Below are 25360 nucleotides of genomic sequence, written 5' to 3'. Positions count from 1 at the left end.
AAAAAAAATGGGTGAATCATTGCATATTATATTTTGTGTTCCATTGTGAGAATTCGTGCAATTCATAACATTTAATTTCATCACATTTACTTCTACTTTGAAAGTGTTTTAAACACACACTCACACACACAAATTTACTCTCCTAGGCACTTTTTTCTTTTCCATTCAGAGTTGGGTCATATCCTGAGCTGAGTTAGTCTACCCAAAGTTTGTTGACCCCATCACAGGAAGAGTGTTTTACCATGTCATGGGGAAAGTGTGCTGACCAGGTTACATGGAAAGAGTGTTGATCAGGCCATAGGGAGAGTGTTGACCAGGTTACTGGGAAAAAATGCTGCAACCTTTCACCATGGTTTTGACAGCAAGTGAGGGTGTATGGTAGCCGTTTCATCATGTACGCTACGTACGGCACATTGTGTTCTACTTCACATGTATATGGTCTGACACAGCATGCTCTATGTTATTCAAATTTATGAAGTTCTTCCGTCGAGATGTTTTCATTGCAACTGATTGACAAATTGCCCTACATCGACGTAAATAAGCACTGAATTGATCAGTGTTTTAGTAGTAGACATTTACGTCGATGTAGGGCAATTTGTCAATCAGTTGCAATGAAAACATCTCGACGGAAGAACTTCATAAATTTGAATAACAAAGCAGTACCCGCTGCATGCTATAAGGATTAGAACCAACACTTGCTGTCGGGCGAAAGCTCGGTGGTCTAGTGGAGATGACGCCTGTCCGGTGATCAGGAGGTCGTGGGTTCGAATCCTGCTCGAGTATGTACGCCCATGATTTTTTTATCATGGCTACTACTAAAACACTGATCAATTCAGTGCTTATTTACGTCGATGTAGGGCAATTTGTCAATCAGTTGCAATGAAAACATCTCGACGGAAGAACTTCATAAATTTGAATAACAAAGCAGTACCCGCTGCATGCTATAAGGATTAGAACCAACACTTGCTGTCGGGCGAAAGCTCGGTGGTCTAGTGGAGATGACGCCTGTCCGGTGATCAGGAGGTCGTGGGTTCGAATCCTGCTCGAGTATGTACGCCCATGATTTTTTTTTATCATGGCTACTACTAAAACACTGATCAATTCAGTGCTTATTTACGTCGATGTAGGGCAATTTGTCAATCAGTTGCAATGAAAACATCTCGACGGAAGAACTTCATAAATTTGAATAACAAAGCAGTACCCGCTGCATGCTATAAGGATTAGAACCAACACTTGCTGTCGGGCGAAAGCTCGGTGGTCTAGTGGAGATGACGCCTGTCCGGTGATCAGGAGGTCGTGGGTTCGAATCCTGCTCGAGTATGTACGCCCATGATTTTTTTATCATGGCTACTACTAAAACACTGATCAATTCAGTGCTTATTTACGTCGATGTAGGGCAATTTGTCAATCAGTTGCAATGAAAACATCTCGACGGAAGAACTTCATAAATTTGAATAACAAAGCAGTACCCGCTGCATGCTATAAGGATTAGAACCAACACTTGCTGTCGGGCGAAAGCTCGGTGGTCTAGTGGAGATGACGCCTGTCTGGTGATCAGGAGGTCGTGGGTTCGAATCCTGCTCGAGTATGTACGCCCATGATTTTTTTATCATGGCTACTACTAAAACACTGATCAATTCAGTGCTTATTTACGTCGATGTAGGGCAATTTGTCAATCAGTTGCAATGAAAACATCTCGACGGAAGAACTTCATAAATTTGAATAACAAAGCAGTACCCGCTGCATGCTATAAGGATTAGAACCAACACTTGCTGTCGGGCGAAAGCTCGGTGGTCTAGTGGAGATGACGCCTGTCCGGTGATCAGGAGGTCGTGGGTTCGAATCCTGCTCGAGTATGTACGCCCATGATTTTTTTATCATGGCTACTACTAAAACACTGATCAATTCAGTGCTTATTTACGTCGATGTAGGGCAATTTGTCAATCAGTTGCAATGCTCTATGTTGTAGGGAAGTATTAAAGCCGGGCCCGGCAGGGGAACTTCAGTCAAGTGTGAGCATTAGACAACACACTGCTGCATCTTCATGAACAATACGAAGAGCAAAGACCAGTCTCTGAAGAAAGAAGGCCAAGCGATGTCACTAAAGCAGCTGCAATGTATGAAGGCCCCCCATAAAAACTGGATATACATGTGTATGCAACCAGCAAACAGTTAAACAACAAATCTTATTCATCTTGGGCATTCATGATCTCGTCTCATCAAGTCTCAGGATAAAAAGATTGCTATTGCTTTGGAAGCCTTCTTTTTATACCATGGGCATAAACCTGCTTTAAAGGTGCCTGGTATGCATTTTTTATCTGTGTAGAAAGCCTTGACAGAATGAGGAAAACATGTCAAATCTTGATCAGAACATTAGAAGTGTGAAGGACCCCATGAGAAAAGGACAGGCCTGGAGGGAAGATAATGGCATTGTGGTAGACTGAAGACTGAACTGTGCACTATATATGACACGCCTTTGAGCTTCTGGGGTTGAGACTTACAATATACAGTGACAGACCATGAGAAATCTTAGCAGGACCTAACAAAACTTAAATACAGAGGGAAAAAATTACCAAAATCCCACAGCACACTACATTTCAGGCACATAGGGCTGCAGTGGCCACCTGGAACACAATGTAAACCTAGCGTAAGAGACAGCACAGAAATGGAGAACAATGTTGGCTACAAACTGGTACAATATTCAATTTAATGTTGAATCATGATATTTTGACACATTTTTTTTTTTTTTTTACATATTTTCTCATTTACTGATATTTATGCTTCAACTATTTTATATCACAGTTAATGAAAACAAAAAAATATACACATGTTATGACAAAAACTGTAAGGCAGATTAGCTGGTATAGAGCGTTTTCAAAGACAGGATTGATAGACTTGTCACAAGGGTTGATATCAAGTGTTCCATGTTTCTGAGTAAAATGACATCTGAAACCTCTTCCAACTGCCTACAAATGATCATCTAAAGTGAAGATCAGCACCAGATAACTGGGTTAAAAAACAAGTAAGTGTGATCATCCTGCTCAACTTTTGATTTACACATTCAGTACTCTTCACAAACTAACGGTGTTGGTGTTTTTTGTCTTCTTTCAGGTTTAACCAATGGCATTTCTGGACTAATAAATGTACAAAAACATGTTAGTCTGGAACTGCTGCCCCATACATTCAGAGATTAAAAAAAAACAAAAAACTCTAAATCTCTTTGTGCCACATGAATTAACAGTCCATAAGTATGTGTGTGAAATTGGTGCATATTTGACTCATTGGCACAGGTTAAACAGCCAGTAGGTTTCCTTGTATGCTATACATGTAGATGCAATAACTAAATTACAATGCCTTGTTTTACATTTCAGCCTACCAATTACAATGTATGGGAAGTTTCCTGGGCTTCTTGAGTTAAAAATGACGTTAGTCAATCAAAGCAAACAAACCCAGCAGCATAACAATTCAGAATTGTTGCCTATCACATCAGTTCCAATCATATTGAAAACCTGATTACTGTGAGCCAGACATACATTGTACAAGATCTTTAAGCATCTCTCAAGCTGTTCATTCATGAGTCACCCAAGACTCTGGCTGGTTGATTGAGGTTCAAGGTATTGGTACTCCACAGTCGTACCATCCAACCATTGTCCTGCCTGTCCAATGTCTGATGCCGCCCCCTATAGTCCCAACTGTAACATCGCTCCCCCAAGTATCTCGATAATAGCCTGAAGAAAAAGAGAAGAAATGGTTTGAATTACTGGAAAGACGTGGAATATACATTGTACTCTGTTCAGCAGTCGCAAACATTCACTATTCATTCCAGAGCAGAATGAACCAAGCTGTAATATTCAAAGTTCATTCTACAGCATGTGATTTATTGTTTTCATTAACTTTGTGAAGGGCATGTACAAAATAATGTGATCTTTCAATTATCCAATCATCTATATTTATCATGTTAATACCACCATTACTGAAATGTGTATTTTTTTAAAGGAAATCGATTTGTGCAATTATGAATGATTTCAAAAGAAAGTTCATATTAAAGTGATTATTCGGGGGGGGGGGGGGGAGAACAAGTGAAATGAAAGCAATAGATCAGTGAAAAGTAGGTGATTTATACATGTATATTTGTATAGTGGTCGTGATTACAGATTGGAAGATAGTTACCCGGTAATTGACTTGTCATTCTGGGGGAATCTATGGAATAATTGCTAACCACACAGAGTTATCAAGACAATGTCGAGGAAATCTATGGACCTTTAATGAATAAAGACTAACTACATCTAAATAAAAAACGGATGATTTGAGACTAGGTCATGTTGACATCAAATGAGAACGACAACCACAGTGACGTAGAATGCCAATTCCGATGATTTACTGGCAACACGCAAACTTTCTTCCAATCATCGATCTAGTGCAGCTCCAAGTTTTAGAGGACAATTACCAATTACAATTCACTCCCCAAGAACCACTACATCGTCATGGTTCAAACGTTGGAGTTTCCCGCACCTGGACCATGCAGTACAACAACCGATGAAGACACAACATGCCCGTTTAATAGTCTGATCGGAAAGCGTTGGCCTAAGAAATATCTTCTGTCCAAAGTGTTGAAAACAATACTTACCTGTGGCCGTAGGGACGTAGAAGAAGTCATTAGCGGTCAGCGTGAAACTTTCGTTCTCTGCTTGAGCACCAACAAACTCACAATGATCGTGACCACGCCCATGGGAGTCGCCGATGTTCCTACGTGTATCGATTGAATATGAAGAGGAACATTATATACTTCACGCAAATTACTGTTTGTATGAATATGAATTGTAAAATATGAAAGGAATGGTTTCGTAATGTTCGTCCTAATATACCAATAAGCGATGTTCCTTTTTGCATTTAGGTAAATACGTTGAAGCGTTTACCTCTGGTCAAAAAAGTGCCGGTATTTATTGATATGTCTACTGCATGCACCTACCTAGATTTCGAGAGGAAAAGTCGAGAACACTTACTCGTGAGATTTCCGTTTTAATTGCTGTGAACTATAGTATCCTTCATTGCGACACCCTATGTCCTTGTTTTTACATAGTAAGTTTGAAGTTTCAGCAGAAATTTTGTATGGTATAATTATTGTATGGTATAAATTTTGTATGGTATAAATAAATTTCGTATGGTACAACACATACCGTATGGTATAACACATATACAATTTCATAAATTTCGTATGGTATAACACAAAGTCACGTGCATCGTTTGAACAGTGATTGCATTGTTTCCTGATTTTTTTTTTACCTCATTCTCTGACATTTGACCACCTAGAGAAGTTTAAGTGATTTTTTTTCTTGACCGTAAAATAAGTTACTCACAAGAAAATATCAGTTAAATCGCTGGATAGAAAGATCTTGTAGCGATTTGGAGTCTGGCAGAGGACCACTCCAACGAATTTGACTCCGAAGCCAGGCTGGTTTCCTCCGCCCAGCATCCTCACGTATTGGTCTCCACCATCACATGCACACCAAGAGCTGTCATAACGGAACGAGTAACGTGTCCAGTGGGCGTACGACAGCGGCGACTGGACTGTGGAAGCGAGATAAACACGGCGACGCAAAGGTTGACGTACAGGATATAACGGAAACTTTATTACATCTTCATATCTGTCATACCATGACTGATAAAACTCGCGGCTTGCATATTGCCATCTTATAAATTCACATGGTTTATAGTCAAAACTGTTTTTATTATCATTAATTGTTTTTTATTATTTCTTCTCTTTTTTAGGGGGTCCATCTACTCTTCGTGATGTCGTAATATGAAATGTTTTCACTGACTAAAGCTGATATCTCACTGAGCGGCGAACGTTTGCGAACGTAGCGAATTTGAGATTCGCCAACTTTTCTGACGAATGTTTGCGAAAAATCAAAGTTCGCTTCTGCCATTAGCGACAGTTAGCGACTTTTAGCGATGTTTAGCGACAATTAGCAACACTTTAGCGAATGTTTGCGAAAGTGTTTGCGAACACAGGTGGCCACTATTAGCGAATGTTAGCAAAATGTTAGCGACAATTTTGCAAATGTTAGCGACAATTTTGCAAATGTTAGCGACAGTTTTGCAAATCCTTTGCGACAATTTTGCGAATGTTCTTGGACCTAAAAAAGTACCAGGCGATTGTGTATAGTAAGGCCCATAAAACGACATAAAACCTTCCACTGAATTCAGATCTCTTGTGACAACCGTTCAAGATGGATTTCCAGGATATGGAAATAAATTTCTGCCAAGAAGAGGCTCAAGGTGTTGCTATCCTTGAAGAGCTGCTTTGTCAGGCTGCTGCTACAGCTATTGTGCAGCATAAGAGAAATAAAATAAAGAAAAACAAGAAAGGAAGAAGAAAAGAAAGAGAGTCAGAGAGTGCTTGTTGCAGAGGACAGACTTTAGTCAATATGAAAAGCTTTTGAAGCAATTACAATCATGATGGAGATGTCAAGAGCTTCAAGAACTTTCTTAGAGTGGAACCTTGTCTGTTTCAGAAGCTTTTATATAGGAGCAGTGGCGAATCATATAAAAATGTTAGCGACACCGTATTACGACCGTTTGCGAATTCTTACGAGTGTTTTGCGAATGTTTGCGAATGTTTGCAACTGTTAGCGAAAATACAAATTCGCAAAGGTTCGCAAAGAAATTCTGAACATGTTCAAAATTTCTTTGCGACAAGAAAAACTGTTTGCGACAATAAAAACCGTTTGCGAACTTTCTTGCGAATGTTAACGAACCTTTTGCAACCGTTTAAGGGGGTATCTCACTGAGCGGCGAACGTTTGCGAACGTAGCGAATTTGGGAATTCGCCAGGGTTCGTAAACGGTTGCAAAAGGTTCGTTAACATTCGCAAGAAAGTTCGCAAACGGTTTTTATTGTCGCAAACAGTTTTTCTTGTCGCAAAGAAATTTTGAACATGTTCAAAATTTCTTTGCGAACCTTTGCGAATTTGTATTTTCGCTAACAGTTGCTAACATTCGCAAACATTCGCAAAACACTCGTAAGAATTCGCAAACGGTCGTAATACGGTGTCGCTAACGTTTTTATGTGATTCGCCACTGCTAGCGAACAAGTAACCACATGGTTCCTATATAAAAGCTTCTGAAACAGACAAGGTTCCACTCTAAGAAAGTTCTTGAAGCTCTTGACATCTCCATCATGATTGTAATTGCTTCAAAAGCTTTTCATATTGACTAAAGTCTGTCCTCTGCAACAAGCACTCTCTGACTCTCTTTCTTTTCTTCTTCCTTTCTTGTTTTTCTTTATTTTATTTCTCTTATGCTGCACAACTCTCTAAAAAAGAAAGAGTGAAAATGTTCACTCTTGAAGGAGTGAATTACAGAAAATAGTGAGTTTTGAGTGAAATTGGAGTGAATTTTGAGTGAAAATATCTATTTTCACTCATTTTGGAGTGACCTCAGGGATCACTCGAAAATCTTGGAGTGATCCCTGAGGTCACTCCAGAATGAGTGAAAATGAACATTTTCACTCCAAAATCACTCTAATTTCACTTGAAACTCACACTTTTCTGTTATTCACTTCTTCAAGAGTGAACATTTTCACTCTTCCTTTTTTAGAGAGAATAGCTGTAGCAGCAGCCTGACAAAGCAGCTCTTCAAGGATAGCAACACCTTGAGCCTCTTCTTGGCAGAAATTTATTTCCATATCCTGGAAATCCATCTTGAATGGTTGTCACAAGAGATCTGAATTCAGTGGAAGGTTTTATGTCGTTATATGGGTCTTACTATACACAATCGCCTGGTACTTTTCTAGGTCCAAGAACATTCGCAAAATTGTCGCAAAGAATTTGCAAACAGTTGCTAATATTTGCAAAATGTCGCTAACATTTGCAAAATTGTCGCTAACATTTGCTAACATTCGCTAATAGTCGCCACCTGTGTTCGCAAACACTTTCGCAAACATTCGCTAAAGTGTTGCTAATTGTCGTTAAACATCGCTAAAAGTCGCTAACTGTCGCTAATGGCAGAAGCGAACTTTGATTTTTCGCAAACATTCGTCAGAAAAGTTGGCGAATCTCAAATTCGCTACGTTCGCAAACGTTCGCCGCTCAGTGAGATACCAGCTTTACGAACCCTGGCGAATTCCCAAATTCGCTACGTTCGCAAACGTTCGCCGCTCAGTGAGATACCCCCTTAACGCACAACTATGAGAGGTTATCGTCGATTTATTTTCATATGACAAAAATATAAGTATTGTATGAGTTTTCCAGCACACTGAAAGACTGCTTTCAGGTCAATCCAGAAAAACAGTTGAGATCTGTATAAATGGACAATGAGTTGTATTCCTTTTGCGAAGTATATTTTTTTTTTGCCTAGAGAAGCCATTTTTATTCATCATGACATGTCATGAAACATTACGACGCAGCAGTAGAAGAGCGAAATGTTAAAGGAGACAAAACGCGCCCACCCGATGATAGTTGTAGGTGATAATAAAAGTGTAATCGGTGTTTCTCTGGAGTATAATGATGAAATGAATGATGGAAAGGAAATCGTTGTACCTCTGGCCATAGGCAGCGGCAAACTTAAGCCTCCTAAGGAGTGTTGGACCGGGGGAGCTCCGGGCACAGTCAACACCCACTCGTCTGCTCGAAGGGTACCAGTAAACGATCCTATCTCACCATATGTGTTACGGACATACTTCAGGAAGTCGGCCGTATGTGTCCCGCTACTGTCCAATCCGTAGCCGAATGGAACACGGCTGACTTTGACTACTGTTGTGTTCGGATGAGAAGGCCAGGTCGAAAGTTCAACGCTGCTGAGGGCTAGGTAGTAAGCCGTCTTTGAAAGGAGGATACGGGTGAAGAAAGGGACGTGTGAATATTAGTTTGTTTAGATAATCTTTTTTCCATTAGAATGAAGGGCTTTTTTTTTGCGGAGAGAGTGCATAGTTACAGGGGTTTTCGATTTTGCTGTTCCTCTCCTTGAGTAAAGCCGTATGCTCGAGTTGTATCATCATGAACACCAAGTGAAAAAGAAGGATCTAGTGCGGGATTAGTTCAAACATCGCGTCAGTGCTGTAGACTGCCTTCCGCTCAGTAGTAGTCTCTCTACCCTGTCCTTAGCAGCATGTGACTAGGTTCTTCTTTTTTCACTCTGGTGTTCATAATAGAGCGCATACGATCTTACTCCAGGAGAGTTGTAGCAGCATGAAAGAAAACCTCCATACTTCTGTCATGTAAGGCCAAACTATTAAAGTAAAACCATTTTGATCTGCATACCGCTATTGTAGCTAATTGTATACCAGAGTTTCCTGATTTTACTCCTAGCGTGAGAAAGATACCAGTTTCTTCCAATCAACCTTATTGACTACAATATGCGCCGTTGCTATAGGCAACAATATTATAGTAAAGTGATTCATCACCTGATTACCAACAGCGCCGAGTGTCCTTGTGTCGTGAATAGTATTCTTACATATCAAAACTAGTGGATATGGATTAAAATCAAACATACAAGTACATGGTTGCATTTTTTTTTTTTGGTCATTTAAGAATCAGTAGGATTGCACGAATACTTCGTTCAAGAAATGAACGCATTTTGATTACCGTTTCCTATTTTAGGCAAAACAAAAATAAAACTAATAGGCCCTATGTAACTGAGAATTTCTAGTTACTGTCCTACATATTTCTTATGGTCGAATGTCCTTATGGGTTGTTGAAACTGATCGACAAATTGCTCTATGAGTTTGTCCTTATGGTTGTTGCGAAACAGTAATGACAATCCAACTTTCATCCTTTGTCTTGTCATGTCATGTATAATTTGATGTTGAGATTTTGTTTTCTCGAGAAATTCATGTCACCTACAAGAATAACCCTCTCGACAACGATTCCCTGATCGACGTTGACAAGCCAGCGGACCGGTTCGTAGGAAGAAAATAGGAGTGTGAGTGGCCCCTGATCGCCTCCAGTGATTTGAACCCGCACGTCTCCGGGCGCTGGCGGTCTAGATCGATGAGGACCCTCGTGCACACTGATGATGTGAATGTTTGAGGTTCGGTCTCCTTTACACGCAAACGTCGTACCAATGCGGGACTCGCCACGAAATGATGCACGAGCTAGAGCGTACGAGTTGTTCTGGTAGATATGGCAAGCTCCTACTGAAGCTATGGGTACGGGAAAAGAAGTTAAAATAATGAATTCCTGTGTGCAATTAATTATTCTGGGTTAGTTTAATTCAGTAGTAGTCTATCTTTTCATTCGATAATTCATTTTCCCTATCATTATGATAATAACATATGAATAGGCAGAAAGATGAATAAAGAAATCAAGACAGGTGTGATTGGTATATAAATACCTAGAAATTTTCGTATTCGTGGAAGAGTATTACGGCATCTTTAAACGTTAAGTATAAAGTGGATATCTCATTGACTTGGAGACTGAATGGCGACCTGGTGACGACTCGAGTATCACTGGTCGCGGTGACGTCTTCTGGAGATTATAGCCTGGTCTCCGAAGAGTCGCGAGAGAATTGAAACTGTTCGAATTTTTCAGAGACATTTTCCAGTCTCCAGCTGGTCTCGGAGACGTCTCCGTTCGTCTCCGCAACGTCTCCTTATTGTAGCAGTCAATTCTTGGAGACCAATTTTGTCCGCGAAGTCTCCGAAACGTCTCCGCGACTTTGCGGAGACCTGTTGGTGACCTATCGGAATATTTCGCGGAGACGTCTCGGCGACTGAGAAAATGTCTCGGAGACGTCGCGGCGAACAAGTTGTCACCTTGTTTGGAGACGCTTAGACGTCGCTCAGGAGTCACCTTCTTGGTGAGAGCGCAAACCATTTTTTGGTCTTTAGAGTCGCAAGACTCACGCGTCGACTGATCAGTCGCGACAAAGTCTCCTCCATTGAGATAGGCCCTTTAGCTACTTCCCTAGGTAACGCATTATTATCAAATGCAGTTTGAAAAGGAATCTTTCAGAGAGAACTTTACTTTGCTCTAGCCTAACGTAAAGATTCTTTTCAAATCAGTATCATAACCATTGAGGAACATGCAGAACTCACGAAGGCACGTGATACGGGAGTGATCAGGCGAGTTACAGACGCACAGTCCGCCGTGACACGAAGCCCGTACACTGACGTGCCAACACATGTTATGACGACAAGGCACAGACACTTCCGGGATGGGGGCCATCGTGGTCACCGGTCTCGCTTCCGTGGTCGGAGGTGACGTGGTAGATTGTGGAGCAGAGGTGACTGTCGACGCACTGGTCGTTGACGACGGATTTTCGCAGTTAGTGTTTAGCTCTCGCTCTATAAAGATTGCGATGGTTAGCAGAGTAAAATGATGGTATCGCTAAAATTAGATATGCCAAAATCATATAATTGAATAGCCAGACTTACTGGTGGATAGATGAAATGGTAGACAGATGAAGAGAGACAGACAGACAGAAAGCAAAGAGAGAGGGAGGGGAGACAGCTGCTTGTTTCTACCAAATAGTCCTTAGCTTGGCAACTATAAATGAGGACGTTTACATTTCCCCGTTTCTAGACTATCATTTAAAAGATAAAAAGCACGATATATATATGGTACATGTATTGCCTATAAGGCTGGTGGATAATATCAATGACACTACACCTGCTGCCCCCTACTGGCGCCTTATTACAGCTGAGAGGGTGCCCAACTGTTTACTTTCTTGAGAATGCTCGGACCAAAATGTGACTCACCTCGAAGCTCAAAAATGTCCTGGTTCTTTCTAATGAGCTCCGCCTGCAGGTGTTCGATTTGCCGACTTTGTTCCTGGTTCAGTAACCGGAGATTGTTGGCCTCTTTGGTAGAGGCACGCAGATCTTCGCCCATCTCAAACGACGACTCTGACACAGGGAAGTATAACTCATCAAAAGTTGAAGGAAATGCGACAATCCGTTCAAAACTTGAAATATATTTTTACAGTGTGGATGGATCTATATCCAGTCATCGCTTGATAAGAAGGCTACAATAAATCGTGATATCAAAGAAGTAATGGTATGATAAAAAGAAAATGAACTGATAATTCAACGAAATATCTTCTTTTTTATACTTATAAGTACATACACTTATTCTCTCGACTTGGTTATGCTTCATGTTAAAGGTAATGTTATTACATCTATGCTTTTTCATCATGTTAAAAAAAAAACAGAGAATGTGTGGAAGTCTGTTAATTGTACTTTATATCGATCCAGTATTATAAACAATATAAAGCACTATTCCCTGATATCCAGTATATACACACATTCGGTTACATTACCTATATATAGATTTTACCCCTGGGATCTCGACAGTACGACTACAGTTAGTAATAGTATAATCAAGGACAATGTAAAAGCAATACAATAGAACGTTACTGGTCTCTCCAGATTCCTATTACACTGTACGATTTTGTCGTCGCTCAAGCTAAATCCTCTTTCTCTATCTCTTATAAGTGCAGAATTCTTGGAGTAAAGAGAAGGTAGAGTGGCTTGCAAGAAGCAATGTTCCTCACTCACCTTCACAGGTGATCATGTCTTGCTGTATAAGGTCCATTATCCACTGCCTAAAGCGGTGGACTCGCGTGTAGACCCCAGGGTACTCCGGCCTGGCGCATCCGATACCCCAACTCACGATCCCTAGCAGGTACCACCTCTTTTTGTCCTGTATGAACAAACAACATCAAAAGGTAACATTGGAGATGAATACTACAGATGGATGTATGAAATCAGATTTAAGCTTTGGCGCGTGCAGATACAGAGGCATGGAACAGATCGGTGTATTAAATGGATACGATAGCCTGAGGCAATACTGCAGCGGAGAATTGGAACCGTTACGAAGGGGATCAAAGAAGTATTGATACGCAGAATATAGTGATATTCATAGTGAGTGTCTGATTAAGACGTTTTACATCATGTTTACTGTATTTAATGATCAGTTAAGACTAAACTGATTCTATTTAAGCATTCAATTCAAACCATACTTTATTTCTGTCTATCGAAAGAAGAAAGCTGCAGTATAAGCAACTAATAAGATTAATATAATTTGCATACAAATCATGGTGTTTGTGACATCTAAACGTTCTACAAGAAAACATGCCTCAAGGATGAAGATTATCTTGGACGAGGTAATACGTGTCCATTTGTGGTTACCTTGGTAACGAAGGGGCCGCCACTGTCGCCATGGCAGGCATCTCTGCTGTCAGGTTTGTTGCCACCGTCTGCACAAAACATGTTGTTGGTGATGATGTCACTGTGGCGATTACCGCACTCCTGTTGGCTGACGAAAGCCAGCCGGACCTAAGACGAGCGAGAGATTGGACCAGGTTTGTGGCAAATCAATGATGCAAGATCCTTAGAGAAAGGACAATTTCTGATGCAGTAGAAAGGCAAATCAGCTTACAGGATATCGGTTATCATCGGGAAGGTATTAACTGTCGACCTAATTCGTGTTTGATTGGCTCACTATACACTGTAGTGATGACATTTCCCAACAACGAAGTCCTTCAAGAGAATTATTATACTTGATTAATGACTTCAATGTATTTCATATGCATTCATTATTTCCCTGAATTACACAATAACCAATCAAGACGCTTTAGTCTTCTGTGATACATATATGCCTGCAATGAAATACAGACACGATGGAGTATATAATTCACACGAATGAGAGATTAGGTTGCGGTGAGTACCTTTCGTAAAAAGCGAGAGTAATCTTCCCCCTGACGGTCCTCGGCAGTGTGCCCCCAGCCGGTGACGAACCCTCGCAGACCCGATTGGAGGAGTTCTTCAGCTCGCAGCTCACTCGGCAAACACACTGGAAAACGCATCATTTACACGCCAAATTCACAAGTTACATCCCAATATACCCAATAGCTGTGTATGAGAACGAATCACTAGCAATGTAACAGTGCCACATATGAAGCTATACACTTACCTCTATATAGGCCTACGCAGTATGACTACAAGAAACGCATTGTATATTGATAGAGCACGTCTGCGTGGGAGAAATAAAAAAAGGTCCGAATATCAAATGTTATGAGAAGACACGGAAAATATATTAAGTGACTCGTGGATGTGTCGCAGTGGTACTGCATTCTCAAAACCCCTCTACATCAACTCCGGTCTGTAAATCTGATTAAGGGTATTTCTGTAACTGTGATTAAAAGTGTAGTTTTGATAATTTATATACCTTCGTTGATTTAAGCCTATCGCATGCAGCCCTGCCGTTTTTCACTCTTTCCTCATTAAAAGTCCCAGCGTCTTCGATGGATCTATATCTGGGAAGATTCATCGAATACAATGCATCATATATTCTTCTTAATTTCTTCCGAAAGCCTGTCCTGGATAAACCCAGTTGTTTGTTTGATTTAGTTTGAATTTCATCTCGACTTCCCACATACTTACATGGAATAATGTGGTCAGTGTAGGTGACCGGCTGCTGAAGTTTAATTAGAGCGATATCCGAATCGTACGTCTGTTCGTTGTAATTCGGGTGTTTGATGATCTGTTCGGCGCGAAACGTTCGCTCGTACCCATCAATAGTCTGCGTGTCGTGTTCTCCTAGTCGAATCTTCACGACGGAAAGACAAGATAATCATCAAAGGTCATGAAAATCGATGTGTAAATGAGGTCACCTCTCATTTGAAGCTGTCGAGTGAACCCTTATCTATCTCCAAATCGCACATTGCTAAAAACAAATATATTCTAAGGGATGCTCAGAGATAATAATTGTATCGAATCAAAGCAAGCAGACATCAGATTCTTATGTATGAGAATAGACCTACAAGTAGAACTCGATGCCTCATACCTCAAAATCGTCCTTGGAGAGCCCTGACAACGAGAAGCAGTGTGCTGCGGTGACGACCCAACGTCGATTCAGGAGTACTGCTCCGCAGAAGGCTTCGTTATGAACGGTGTTCCACAACAAAGCTGTCCACGGTGACTGGCCCTCATTAGACACCTTACCCCCAACGACTTTTCCACGTACACGGGGGTACCCACACTGAACTGTTTAAAGTAATATGCGTGTAATGTTGTCAACGTATAGCTACTGTTTACAGTGACATGGGTTTCTGGTATTTACTGTTTGGCGAATTGATCTAACAAAAGAACAAAATCTCAAGTCCAGCATTTCAATTATTCGAATTAAACACCCCATCAATCATTATATGACTTATAATGTACTGTCAAAAGTTGAAAACATCTTTGTTTTCTTACGCCCTTTGGAAAACACGGCAAAATTGTTCAAAGTGACTCTCTGAATTCAAATTGTCCACGATGTGTTTTTCATTCCAGTTGCCCAGTTAAAAAGGCAATTAACAAAATCACTTATCTCTGTCGTAGTTTACTGTCACTGTAATATCAAACGTGTCTCCTCTTTTGCTAATCAGCTTATAGAATTTCGTTAAACATTCTTTGAAATGTAATGAAAATATTTAGTTACAAGCGCTGTTGCTGTGCACATCTGAGTCAATAGGTGGAGCTATATCAAGCCAAAGGCGATGAATGACGATGACGTTGCTATGGACGATGGTACAGGTGTACAAACCGCGGTCCCACAATTCCGTGTTCAAAATCAACATCCCTTCGCTTTTGGCCATGTAAACCCGGCCATCCCTGAGAAAAAGGCAATAAAACAGAAATAACAATGATATATTATCAGTTGAGATGTGCGTTATAGGCGCATTTTCTAAAAATACTGATATTTGAAATGCGGTTTACAAGCCTACCTGCTGTCACAATTCGCATTATACATGTTTTACTAATGTTGTGGATTGATCGAAAACAACAATTTAACGAAAACTATCATGTCATATTTTCAACGTCTAAGATCTAGATCCTTCTGACACAAAACAAATGAATAGGGGGGGGGGGGGGGACTAAGGAATTCGACGGTTTACTTTTTCGGGGAATGTGATGAGCTTGATAAACATCGATTATTTCCGTTGCGTACCGGTACGTGTCGGAGGCTTCAACCACTACACCGTCTTTTCTCCAGCTGACCATCGCTGCCCCAGCGGTCTGGCGACACTCAAGTAAGACGTCATCTCCTCCTGAGGCCGTGACGTTACGATCCGGTGTAAAGATAGCTATTGAGAGGTCAACAGAATAAAACATGGCTGAAATGTATCATCAGTCACTTACAATCACATAAATCACACATAACAACAGTCAGTGATGTGAAGGTGGGGGATTTACTCTGGTATTCCAAGGCAAATTCAAGTGTTCCTTAAAGGGTGTGTACAGTTCTGGTTGAGGTGAGGATTTAGCTTTTAACGTTTTGCCAGATATTCAGAAACCACTCTATGAGATGTCAAAGAGCATGCAATTCTAAGGGGTATCAAAAGTGTATCTGATGAAAATCCGTTTCGAAGTGGCTGAAATACCCAAAAACAAGGTGAAACAGAGAGATCCTAATAAAAGGTGTGGCCAGTCGCCTTTTATCATTATCACTTTCTTGGATATCTCAGCCATTTGAAAACCAATTTTCATCAAATAAACGTTGAATCCTTCTTAAAATTACATGCTCTTTCATATTTCATTAGAGGTTTCTCATTATCTCACTTAGGAATGTTCAAAACATGAATCTTCACCTCAACCATGGGGATGGGAAGGGTGGATACGGGTCAAGAGATGGGGAAGGGTTGAGGGGATGTAGGGGTCAAGGGAGGGGGATAGTTAATTTGATAGGGATCAAGGGATGGGGACGAGTGGAGGCGATGGGGGTCAGGGGATGGGGAGGGTTGAGGGGATAGGCGGTCAATGGATGGGAGAGGGTTGGGTGATAGGGGTGAAGGGATGGAGAGGGTTGTGGGGATGGGGGTCAAGGGATGGGGAGGGTTTATGGGATGGGGGTCAAGGGGTGGGAAGGGTTGAGGGGATAGGGGTGGGACGGGATAGGGGAGGGTTTAGGGGATAGGGGTCAAGGGATGGGAAGGGTTGAGGGGATAGGGGTCAAGGGATGGGAAGGGCTTATAGGGGATAGGGGTCAAGGGATGGGAAGGGTTTAGGGGATAGGGGTCAAGGGATGGGAAGGGTTGAGGAGATGGGGGTCAGGGGATGGGAAGGGTTGAGGAGATGGGGGTCAAGGGATGGGAAGGGTTTAGGGGATAGGGGTCAAGGGATGGGAAGGGTTGAGGAGATGGGGGTCAGGGGATGGGAAGGGTTGAGGAGATGGGGTCAAGGGATGGGAAGGGTTGAGGGGATAGGGGTCAAGGGATGGGGACGAGTTGACGGGATGGGGGTCAAGGGGTGGGGACGAGTTGAGGGGATAGGCGGTCAAGGGATGGGGACGAATTGAGGGGATGGGGGTCAAGGGATGGGGACGAATTGAGGGGATGGGGGTCAAGGGATGGGGACGAGTTGAGGGGATGGGGAGTGATGAGGAGATGGGGGTCAAAGGGTTGGCAAGTTTAGGGAATGGGGGTCAAGGGTAGGATTGGGGACAATAAGGGATGACGGGATCATAGGATGGTGAGGAAATAAAGGGGGTAAAAAATGGAATGGGTGAGGGGAAGGCCAGGGTTCAGGGAATGGGATGAGGAGGAGAGCGGGGGTGGGGTATAAGGATATGAGAGGGGTGAGGACATCACAGAGGTTAATCAGTTAATCACCGCCGAGATTTCCTTACCTCTCTCATACCTTTATACACCTGCCCAACCCCTCTTTCTTCCCCATCCACACACACGCACGCACACGCACACAGACATATATAACAATGCGATAGTCAGAAAGTCTGTAGAAAAAGATCAACGACACCTAACTCATATATGCATAAATTAACGTTTTATCCTCGAGTGCATCACAAGTAATTGACTATTTCGCGATGTGACTGTACTTGGTGATGCAGTGTTTCAGAACGCTATATATACAGACAAGCAAACAGATAAAAAAAAAGCGATTGGTTTCCGGGATGACTGAAATATATCCCGAGAGAATTCGATCTAACATTGGTACAAAATGTTGTAATTCTTTCTCTTTACATAAGTAAGCATGTAAGTAGGTATACCTAAAGATGGTGATGTATCAGAGAAGCATGTACACCTACTCTTATAAAATAGACTGAACCATGTAAACGGTCAATGCAGGGAGAAACAATATTTCTGCATTATGTCACGTTGCAGAGAACAATGGCATAATACACCTGTACATGCAATAATTCTTCAATATTGCGGTCGAAATATTTACACTTTCACGTCTGTTCATGTTGGCGAGCGACATGCGAATCGGAAAAAAAAAAAAAACCTTCGTACTGAATTCTATGTTTGAACATTGTAGCACACGACGAGCAATCACTATTCACTCTATAGGAAGGTTACAATTATATGGGAGTATGTGGTACATTGCGTAACTGATTTTAGGAGATTAGCGCAATTTTTTTTTAAGTGTTACCGCATGCTTTCATGAGCATATAGTTCTACAGTGAAACATGCATAAAGACCACATTGTAAATACAGCAAAAGCAGTCATAATGAGGGGTAATCTTTAAATAGAGAGTTTCATTAAAATGTAAAATACCTTGAACGGAAACAGATTAATAGCGGTCTTGAAGGAGAGGTGTGGTCTTTACAGACAAGTGGTCACTAAAGCATGGTTTTTATTGCATCAACACAATAATATCATGGAGGAGGGACAAGTCACTTTGTTCATCTTTAAAAGCAATCTTATCTTTGGTGTCTTTTATACAGAAGACGACTCGTGTCCCCTTTATTGCATAATAAAATAAAGTTTAGTGACACTGCTGACTTCCCAAAGTAGAAATTGGTCAGTGTGTCTGATTTGCAAAAAAACAAGCAAACGTCATATACAAGTACGTTTAAAAATGACTGCACATCGATAACCGTAGATTTTATATCTCTAATCTTGTGGTTATCATCGTAAGCAATTGAATCATTACTACTAAACTAAAATTCTTTATTGAAAAGAAGCTGTTCTGAAATCCATACGTGAAAGATTATGATATAGCATTCGGTGACACTTCCATTCTGAAAATATCATTTACAACATATACCCACAACCATTCAGTCCTTTCTTGGCATATTATGTTGCTCTATCAATGACATAACATTCACTATCCCTGGGATAAACACATGTGTGTTTTTTTATCTTAAGGTTTCATCCGCACACAAAGCTATACTTTACAAAGGATAAAAGAGTACTAGTATAAGTCAAACATGTGTGTTTTCCACTAGTACGTCTGATGGGTAATTTGAACCTCCATCTTCCTTCGTTCAATGTTAAAAAAAAACATAAAGAAACGTGTAATTATAGTTAGCGTCTACACTCGTTTTGAATCTTCAATTTTCTTGCTCAAAGAAAAGTTTTCTACTCGGATAGCAAATAAAGCTAGATGTAAGACATGCTCTCATATTTTGTCATTATATAGGTTCGAAAGAGAATGTTGACATAAAAATCATGTAGCTTTCTTGAGGCGGGTATGTAATTGTATTTTCTTTTTTCATTTTTCTTTCAAGGGTCTACAGTTCTATTACACATGGGAACAGGAAAATCCATAGACGAAATAGTCTAGTGAGAGGTCGAAAAATAATTGGTCTGAGTCTCAAGTACTCTTGCAAACAGCTTTGAGGGAATTCATGACACTCTAAAAGAAATAAGGCAGCTGTGCTCACTTGGAACGATGGCTTGTGAAGTCGCCTGCTGGATGACAAGGACGACGAACGTGACAAAGAACTTTGCTTGACTCGTCATCGTCTCAGACACGATCAGCAATCAGACGACGTTCTCGAACGGTGACGTGATGATCAGTATCCTAGTCAAAGAAAGCAAACAATCGTTAAGGCTCGTTGCTGTTAAGGAGAAAAGATATGATAGAGAGTGAGGACTGTCAGACTAATTTACTGAATTCAAGCAATCCACTTCTTGAAAGAAAGATATTATGCAGAGGGGTGAAGGTTCAGGTGTGAGTTTCTTCAATTTATCTCCCTCTACAAATTAAATTTGTTTAAGATCGCAACTGCTGACCTGTAAATTAACAAACATGTCGGAAAAAGGAACCAGTGGGACTCAAACGTGTCGTGTTTGTTAATTTACAGATCAGCAGTTGCGTTCTTAACAAATTTGATTTGTATAGAGGGAGACAAATTGAAGAAACACACACCTGAATCCTCTTCTTATTTAGATGTAGACAAGATTCTCGACCGAGCAGTTAAACACGAACTATCTGAGGACACTGTGTTCGTTGTTTTGTACTGTAGTTCTGCTCTCCTCTCTTTATCTTCTAGGCTGTGTCTCGTTTACATTAGTACCCGTTCCTCTTGGTCTTACCTGTGTGTTTATCTACATCTCTATATGTCAATCTTATTTCCCCTTTTCACTTTCCTCACCCCCTTTGATGTAACATACATTTCCTGTGTTGTTTCCTTTTCCCTTTTGGGACTTCCTAATAAAAGCAATCGAGTTAGGTGTTTCAGATGATAAATGCTCTATGACAGAAAATGAGCAATTCAAAGGAGATGTTATATATCTCATCGATCTGCTGCAGGTAATTTCCATATCATTCATGCAGTCGGATGACTGAAACAGACTGAAAGTTGTAAAACAAGTGCATAGGTATAGTCTCTGCACATATATTCTACACGATGTAATGATTTGTGCAGATTCAAGCCCCTCTTCACACAATGATGAATGGAAGATTTTCACAAATCGCCTGCGAAAGTTAAAGAAAATAATTTAAAGAAAACGCTTCAGAAATAAAATATAATGATTCTCAGAATTTCGTATTAATGGCTATCATGATAACAAATGATTGTGCTCTTCACGGTAAACGACATTCTGCACACCGGTTGAGGGAAAAAAAGCGATCTTCATGACTTGATTTATTGGTTAGATTGATGGTGACAGGTTCAGGGCCAGCATCTAACCCGAAAGGTCTCAATCAGTGTTATGCCCTGAGGAAAAATTCAGAAACAAAGAACACGGAACGAAGTAGACCTTTGTCCTACGAACCATGCACGATCAGTGAGTCATTTACTATGCACCCTACAGCCCTATGGACGATTAGACAATGGAAATAATTATCACGTGATGCGTACAGCAACAGCAAACATACGCAAACCATACACAACATACAAATATATTATCTAACTCAAACGGCCGTACATCTTCCACATAAAGTTAAATGAAACTTAGGTATAGATCATTGTTTTACTGTCTTGTGGATGTGAATAAGTGCATTAAGTTTTTCGTGCCATTATTTTTTTTTTACCTCTTTAAACAGACACAAGGTGTATTCTGTGTGCCTACAGTGTAGTATGCTGTTTTGAATAAAAGTTGAAGACTAAAGTATTTCATTCAATGATGGCATGAAACTTTCCAGCCAACAGTCTGCACGGTAAAGAAATATCATCTTATAAAGGGGCCTACAGGCTATACACTGTCTGTGATGAGCAAGACAGAGTACAGATCACATCGATATTTCTTTGTATAGATGAGCAAAGTCAGAGCAATTTCTTTACTCAAAATGTCACTCAAAAGTTTCAGACAAGAATAGAATGTAACTCACCGGCTGAAATTGTATATCCGTCACTGTAACTTTTCGCCACCACCATTCGCTCACGTCCTGGCTGCCTCTACATGTCTGCCTATGCCTAGCCGTCTGTGCTAATCAAGCGATTCGACGGCAGGCTTGGTACTTAGCTCTGTGCTCTCATCTAGGATTGGTTGGCAGGAAGTCGGGAGGAAGCGGAGACAGAATACCACTCACCGCCGCTCTCTGGCGTGCTACTAATGACAACCTCCATCAAACACTGGCAAAAACATCGGAAATTGAGGGTATAGCCAAAACACACTTCTCATTATACGCAATAATAAATATATTCCTAATCTTTTTTTTATGAATATAAAGCCATGTTGTCATTCGGTGTTTAAGCTTGTTTCGTTGGGGTTTTTTTATTTCGTTTTCACACAATTCATGTTTTTCTTCTATTTCTTTTCAGCAACATTTGTTGTTGTTGTTTTTTTGGATCTAGAAAGTGGACTATCTGACTGACTGGAGTAAAACAACAGAGAAAACATCTAAACCTGGACTGTAGATAGCAGGGACACAGGCCAAGTAGAGAGTCAAACTATATGTGGCTCACTGTAGTTTACATAATTTCCATCAAGATTTTCACGATCGCCGCTTAAGATTCTTAATTTCTCTAATCGCTTGCTCAGACAAAGAGTTAGCTGAGCAGTGTTTTTTACATCTCAACATGCAGACCCCTTAAGGGATAAGTCCACTTTGGATTGAGTAAATGCAGCAATATTAGTAGAACACATCAGTGAAAGTTTGGGGAAAATCTGACAATCAATTCAAAAGTTAGGAATTTTTGAAGTTTGTGAGCAGTCACTGGTAGATGAGAAGACTACTACAGTGTTTGAGGTCACATGCGTAGAACGATATAGGGAAAATATAAAGAGAATTTCACAAAATTCTAGTTTTTGAAAAAAGTGCACATTTCCTCGACTTGTCACTGACGTATGTTTAAGGAAATATTATTCCCCCTGCCTTTTGGAATAGGCAAGTCAAGTTTTCTTTTATTATGCGAGAAAAGTAAAAAAATGTTGAATTTTCTTTATACTTTCTATTATATCGTTGTACACATGTGACATCACAAGCTTTAGTAGTCTTCTCATCCAGCCGTGACTGAGCAGAAACTTCAAAAATTCATAACTTTTGAATGGACTGTCCGATTTTCCTCAAACTCTTACTGATGTGTTCTACTAGATAATGCAGTATTTACTCAACCCACATGTCCATGAAGGTGGACAACTCCACAATTTGGCCTTTGCTGTTTTGTTTGATAAAACACGTACATCCTTAGAAAGTGTCTGGATGTATGAAATTCATTGTGAACAAACAAAATGAATATCAAATTAATGTTTGCAACATCAACAGAGAATGCCCACTTACACAATATACCAAAGAAATTCAAATCTCTTTGATAGCTACCCATTTAGTCAGAAAATCCATCTTCCTGCGTGGGCGAATTTGCTTTTTATGACTTCCTCTTTCAGACTTCGGTCTTAATAACACAAGACAGATATTCCTCAACTTTCTAAGCTTATGACTGTTTTGATATAACGTGAACAATGAATTCAAGTCAAAGTTCATGATACATGATATATGATAAACAAAGTAAGCTAGTAGAAACCCGAGTCATTAAGGTAGAAGTCTTTTTCACATTTTGGACATTCAATAAGAAAATTAAAATATGTGAATTATTTTTCACATACATTGACGGAATCATGATATTAATTGAAATTGCAGTGTATTGATTTTGATGAAGTGTTTATATGTTTTCACATTCACGCAAACACAAATAGTCATTAGATTTCCCTTTGTAAGAATGAAAAAAAAAAAGAAACAAAATATCCGTTACATCAGAGTATTGTGGTGTCAGCCTTGCAATAATGAAGGCTAAAGAAATTGCCGTTACTAATTGTGAACAAGAAGAAATGTCATTTAGATCATAATATTTCTATTTACAAACCAACAGAAGATTAATCTTTTTTTTGTCGTGGTAACGGAATCATTTGCATTAGGCCTATAGAACTAATTCAATTTCATTGAGTTATATGAAAAACGATGAATTTTTAAAGTGCTGTATAACCTTGATTGTATCATTATTATCATGATTAGCCAATTTTCATACCTAAAGCTTTTACCATTCTCTGTGTAAGATTTCAGCTTCAACATCAGGTGAAATCATACTTTAACCATGAGGTGAAACATGAGATCATATCACGTGCGATGTGTTTACATTGACCTCAGTGCCACGTTGAGGTTTATCTGGAAATCTGAGCGGGCGAAGTCAGTTTGGATTGTATATAAGTATATGTTATAGGGTTTAGCAGGGAGGTTTAGCAAACGGGATGTGTTCAATATTAGAAGTCATTTGCAATATCACTATTGTTGAAAATGACGTGTTTAGTAAAGTTGACGGCACGTGGATACACAATAAGACGTATCCCCAGAGTGTATGTACATGTATAATAAAATGATTTCAGAGCAATGTCACACAGTAAAGTTCCATTAAACCACAACAAACTGTGACGTATACATGCCTTGACCCTGCGTCCGGAAAGAGAATAGAACCTTCATCTGTGTAGTCTAAACTGTTTGTCGTTATGGGAATGTATTCCATCTGATCTGTCGTCCTGAAATGATGTAAAAGAGACAGCATTAACGTCAGGCCGAGGGGTCAAAGTTCAAGCACTCTTGAGAAAATTATGTGTTTTCCAGCAGACGCGTAGAATAATATCTACATTTCGCAGAAGTTGCGTTCCAAGGGTCAGAGATTATGTCTGTTTTTCATGCATGCTCCTACGGATGAAAGAGGGGGGAGTAGATGGAGAGATTTTCCGTTGTATTGGGAGGCATTGGTTAGAATGCACAAAAACTGTATCCTCAGTCTTCGGACCTTCCCTTATGATAGTTTCACGTGTAGCATATACTGTTTACTGTCACCTGTTCACGCACTCTAGAATGCCAGAACTGCAGAATCTTTGTCCCACTTTGGGAAAGGAATATTACTGAACAGGTAAATTGATTTAGGTAACTTGATTTGTAGTATTACATGGCTGCGTAACCTACAAACCCTAGCTCTATAGTTAATTTCTGTAGTGTGAAAAGTGAGTGAGTATTGTTTACATCAGATCTTCCTATAATGAACCTTACCATGAACTTGAAAAGAATAATAAGCAAAGGAAGTGATCTTTCCAACTGATCGAGCCTTCGTAACGGCTGTGCTAATAAGAGTACAAAGAACAACAACAATAACGATAATGATAATGATGATGATAATGATAAGAATAATAATAACAATAATGATAATAACAATAATAACAACGACAATTATTCATTATTATTATTATTATTTTTATTGTTATTATTATTATACACATATTTATAAAGCGCATAATAATTATCGTAAATTCTCTGTGCGCTTGACATAACATACAATCAAACACAGCATAACATAACATCTATTATACAATCATCAATACTAGAACAGGTAAGTTTTCAGTGCCTTCTTGAAAGAATCAAAGGATGATGCTTCTAATTGAGAGGGGTATAGTCCAGGAGAGTGGGAGCAGTGCTGATGATGTGAAGTTAGTATACTTATTCAGACAATGAAGGGATACGTCTAGTTCGTGTTTAGTGGGGGGGGGGGGGGGGGGGGGGGGGGCTAGGTGCGTATCAGTGCTCCCCGGTCTTGTCAAGACTGAGTCAATACTCCCTTCTATATAACAAAAATAAACACTGCCGGTGCTCTGCCGTCACTCTCTTAAGGGCTCACACCTATAAATAAAATGGACTGTCCCAGACCCCTTCACAAATTCGTACCAAAGATACCAAAATAAATGAAGAAAAAAATTA

General features: G+C 40.1%; 1 protein-coding gene across 1 annotated transcript; it reads right to left on the bottom strand.

Moving 5' to 3' along the window:
• Positions 1 to 3582: 3582 nt before the first annotated feature.
• On the bottom strand, positions 3583 to 21581 carry LOC139721191 (uncharacterized). Its single transcript, XM_071632519.1, has 16 exons — positions 21500 to 21581; positions 19608 to 19747; positions 15932 to 16067; positions 15422 to 15594; positions 14786 to 14985; positions 14383 to 14548; positions 13668 to 13792; positions 13129 to 13275; positions 12496 to 12640; positions 11698 to 11844; positions 11035 to 11283; positions 9842 to 10140; positions 8540 to 8819; positions 5358 to 5568; positions 4628 to 4746; positions 3583 to 3728 (listed from the first exon to the last, which is right to left on the bottom strand). The coding sequence occupies exons 2-16, from the start codon at positions 19684 to 19686 to the stop codon at positions 3610 to 3612; spliced, it is 2595 nt and encodes an 864-aa protein (XP_071488620.1). The 5' UTR covers positions 19687 to 19747; positions 21500 to 21581; the 3' UTR covers positions 3583 to 3609.
• Between the last annotated feature and the right edge of the window lie 3779 nt (positions 21582 to 25360).

This window comes from Diadema antillarum, unplaced genomic scaffold (genome assembly GCF_040938485.1).
Source record: "Diadema antillarum isolate AM-2024a unplaced genomic scaffold, OU_Dant_1.0 scf00000139, whole genome shotgun sequence".
NCBI classification, from domain to species: Eukaryota; Metazoa; Echinodermata; class Echinoidea; order Diadematoida; family Diadematidae; genus Diadema; species Diadema antillarum.
Note: the sequence above shows the minus strand (reverse complement) of the source record. Positions and strands in the feature narration are given on the sequence as shown.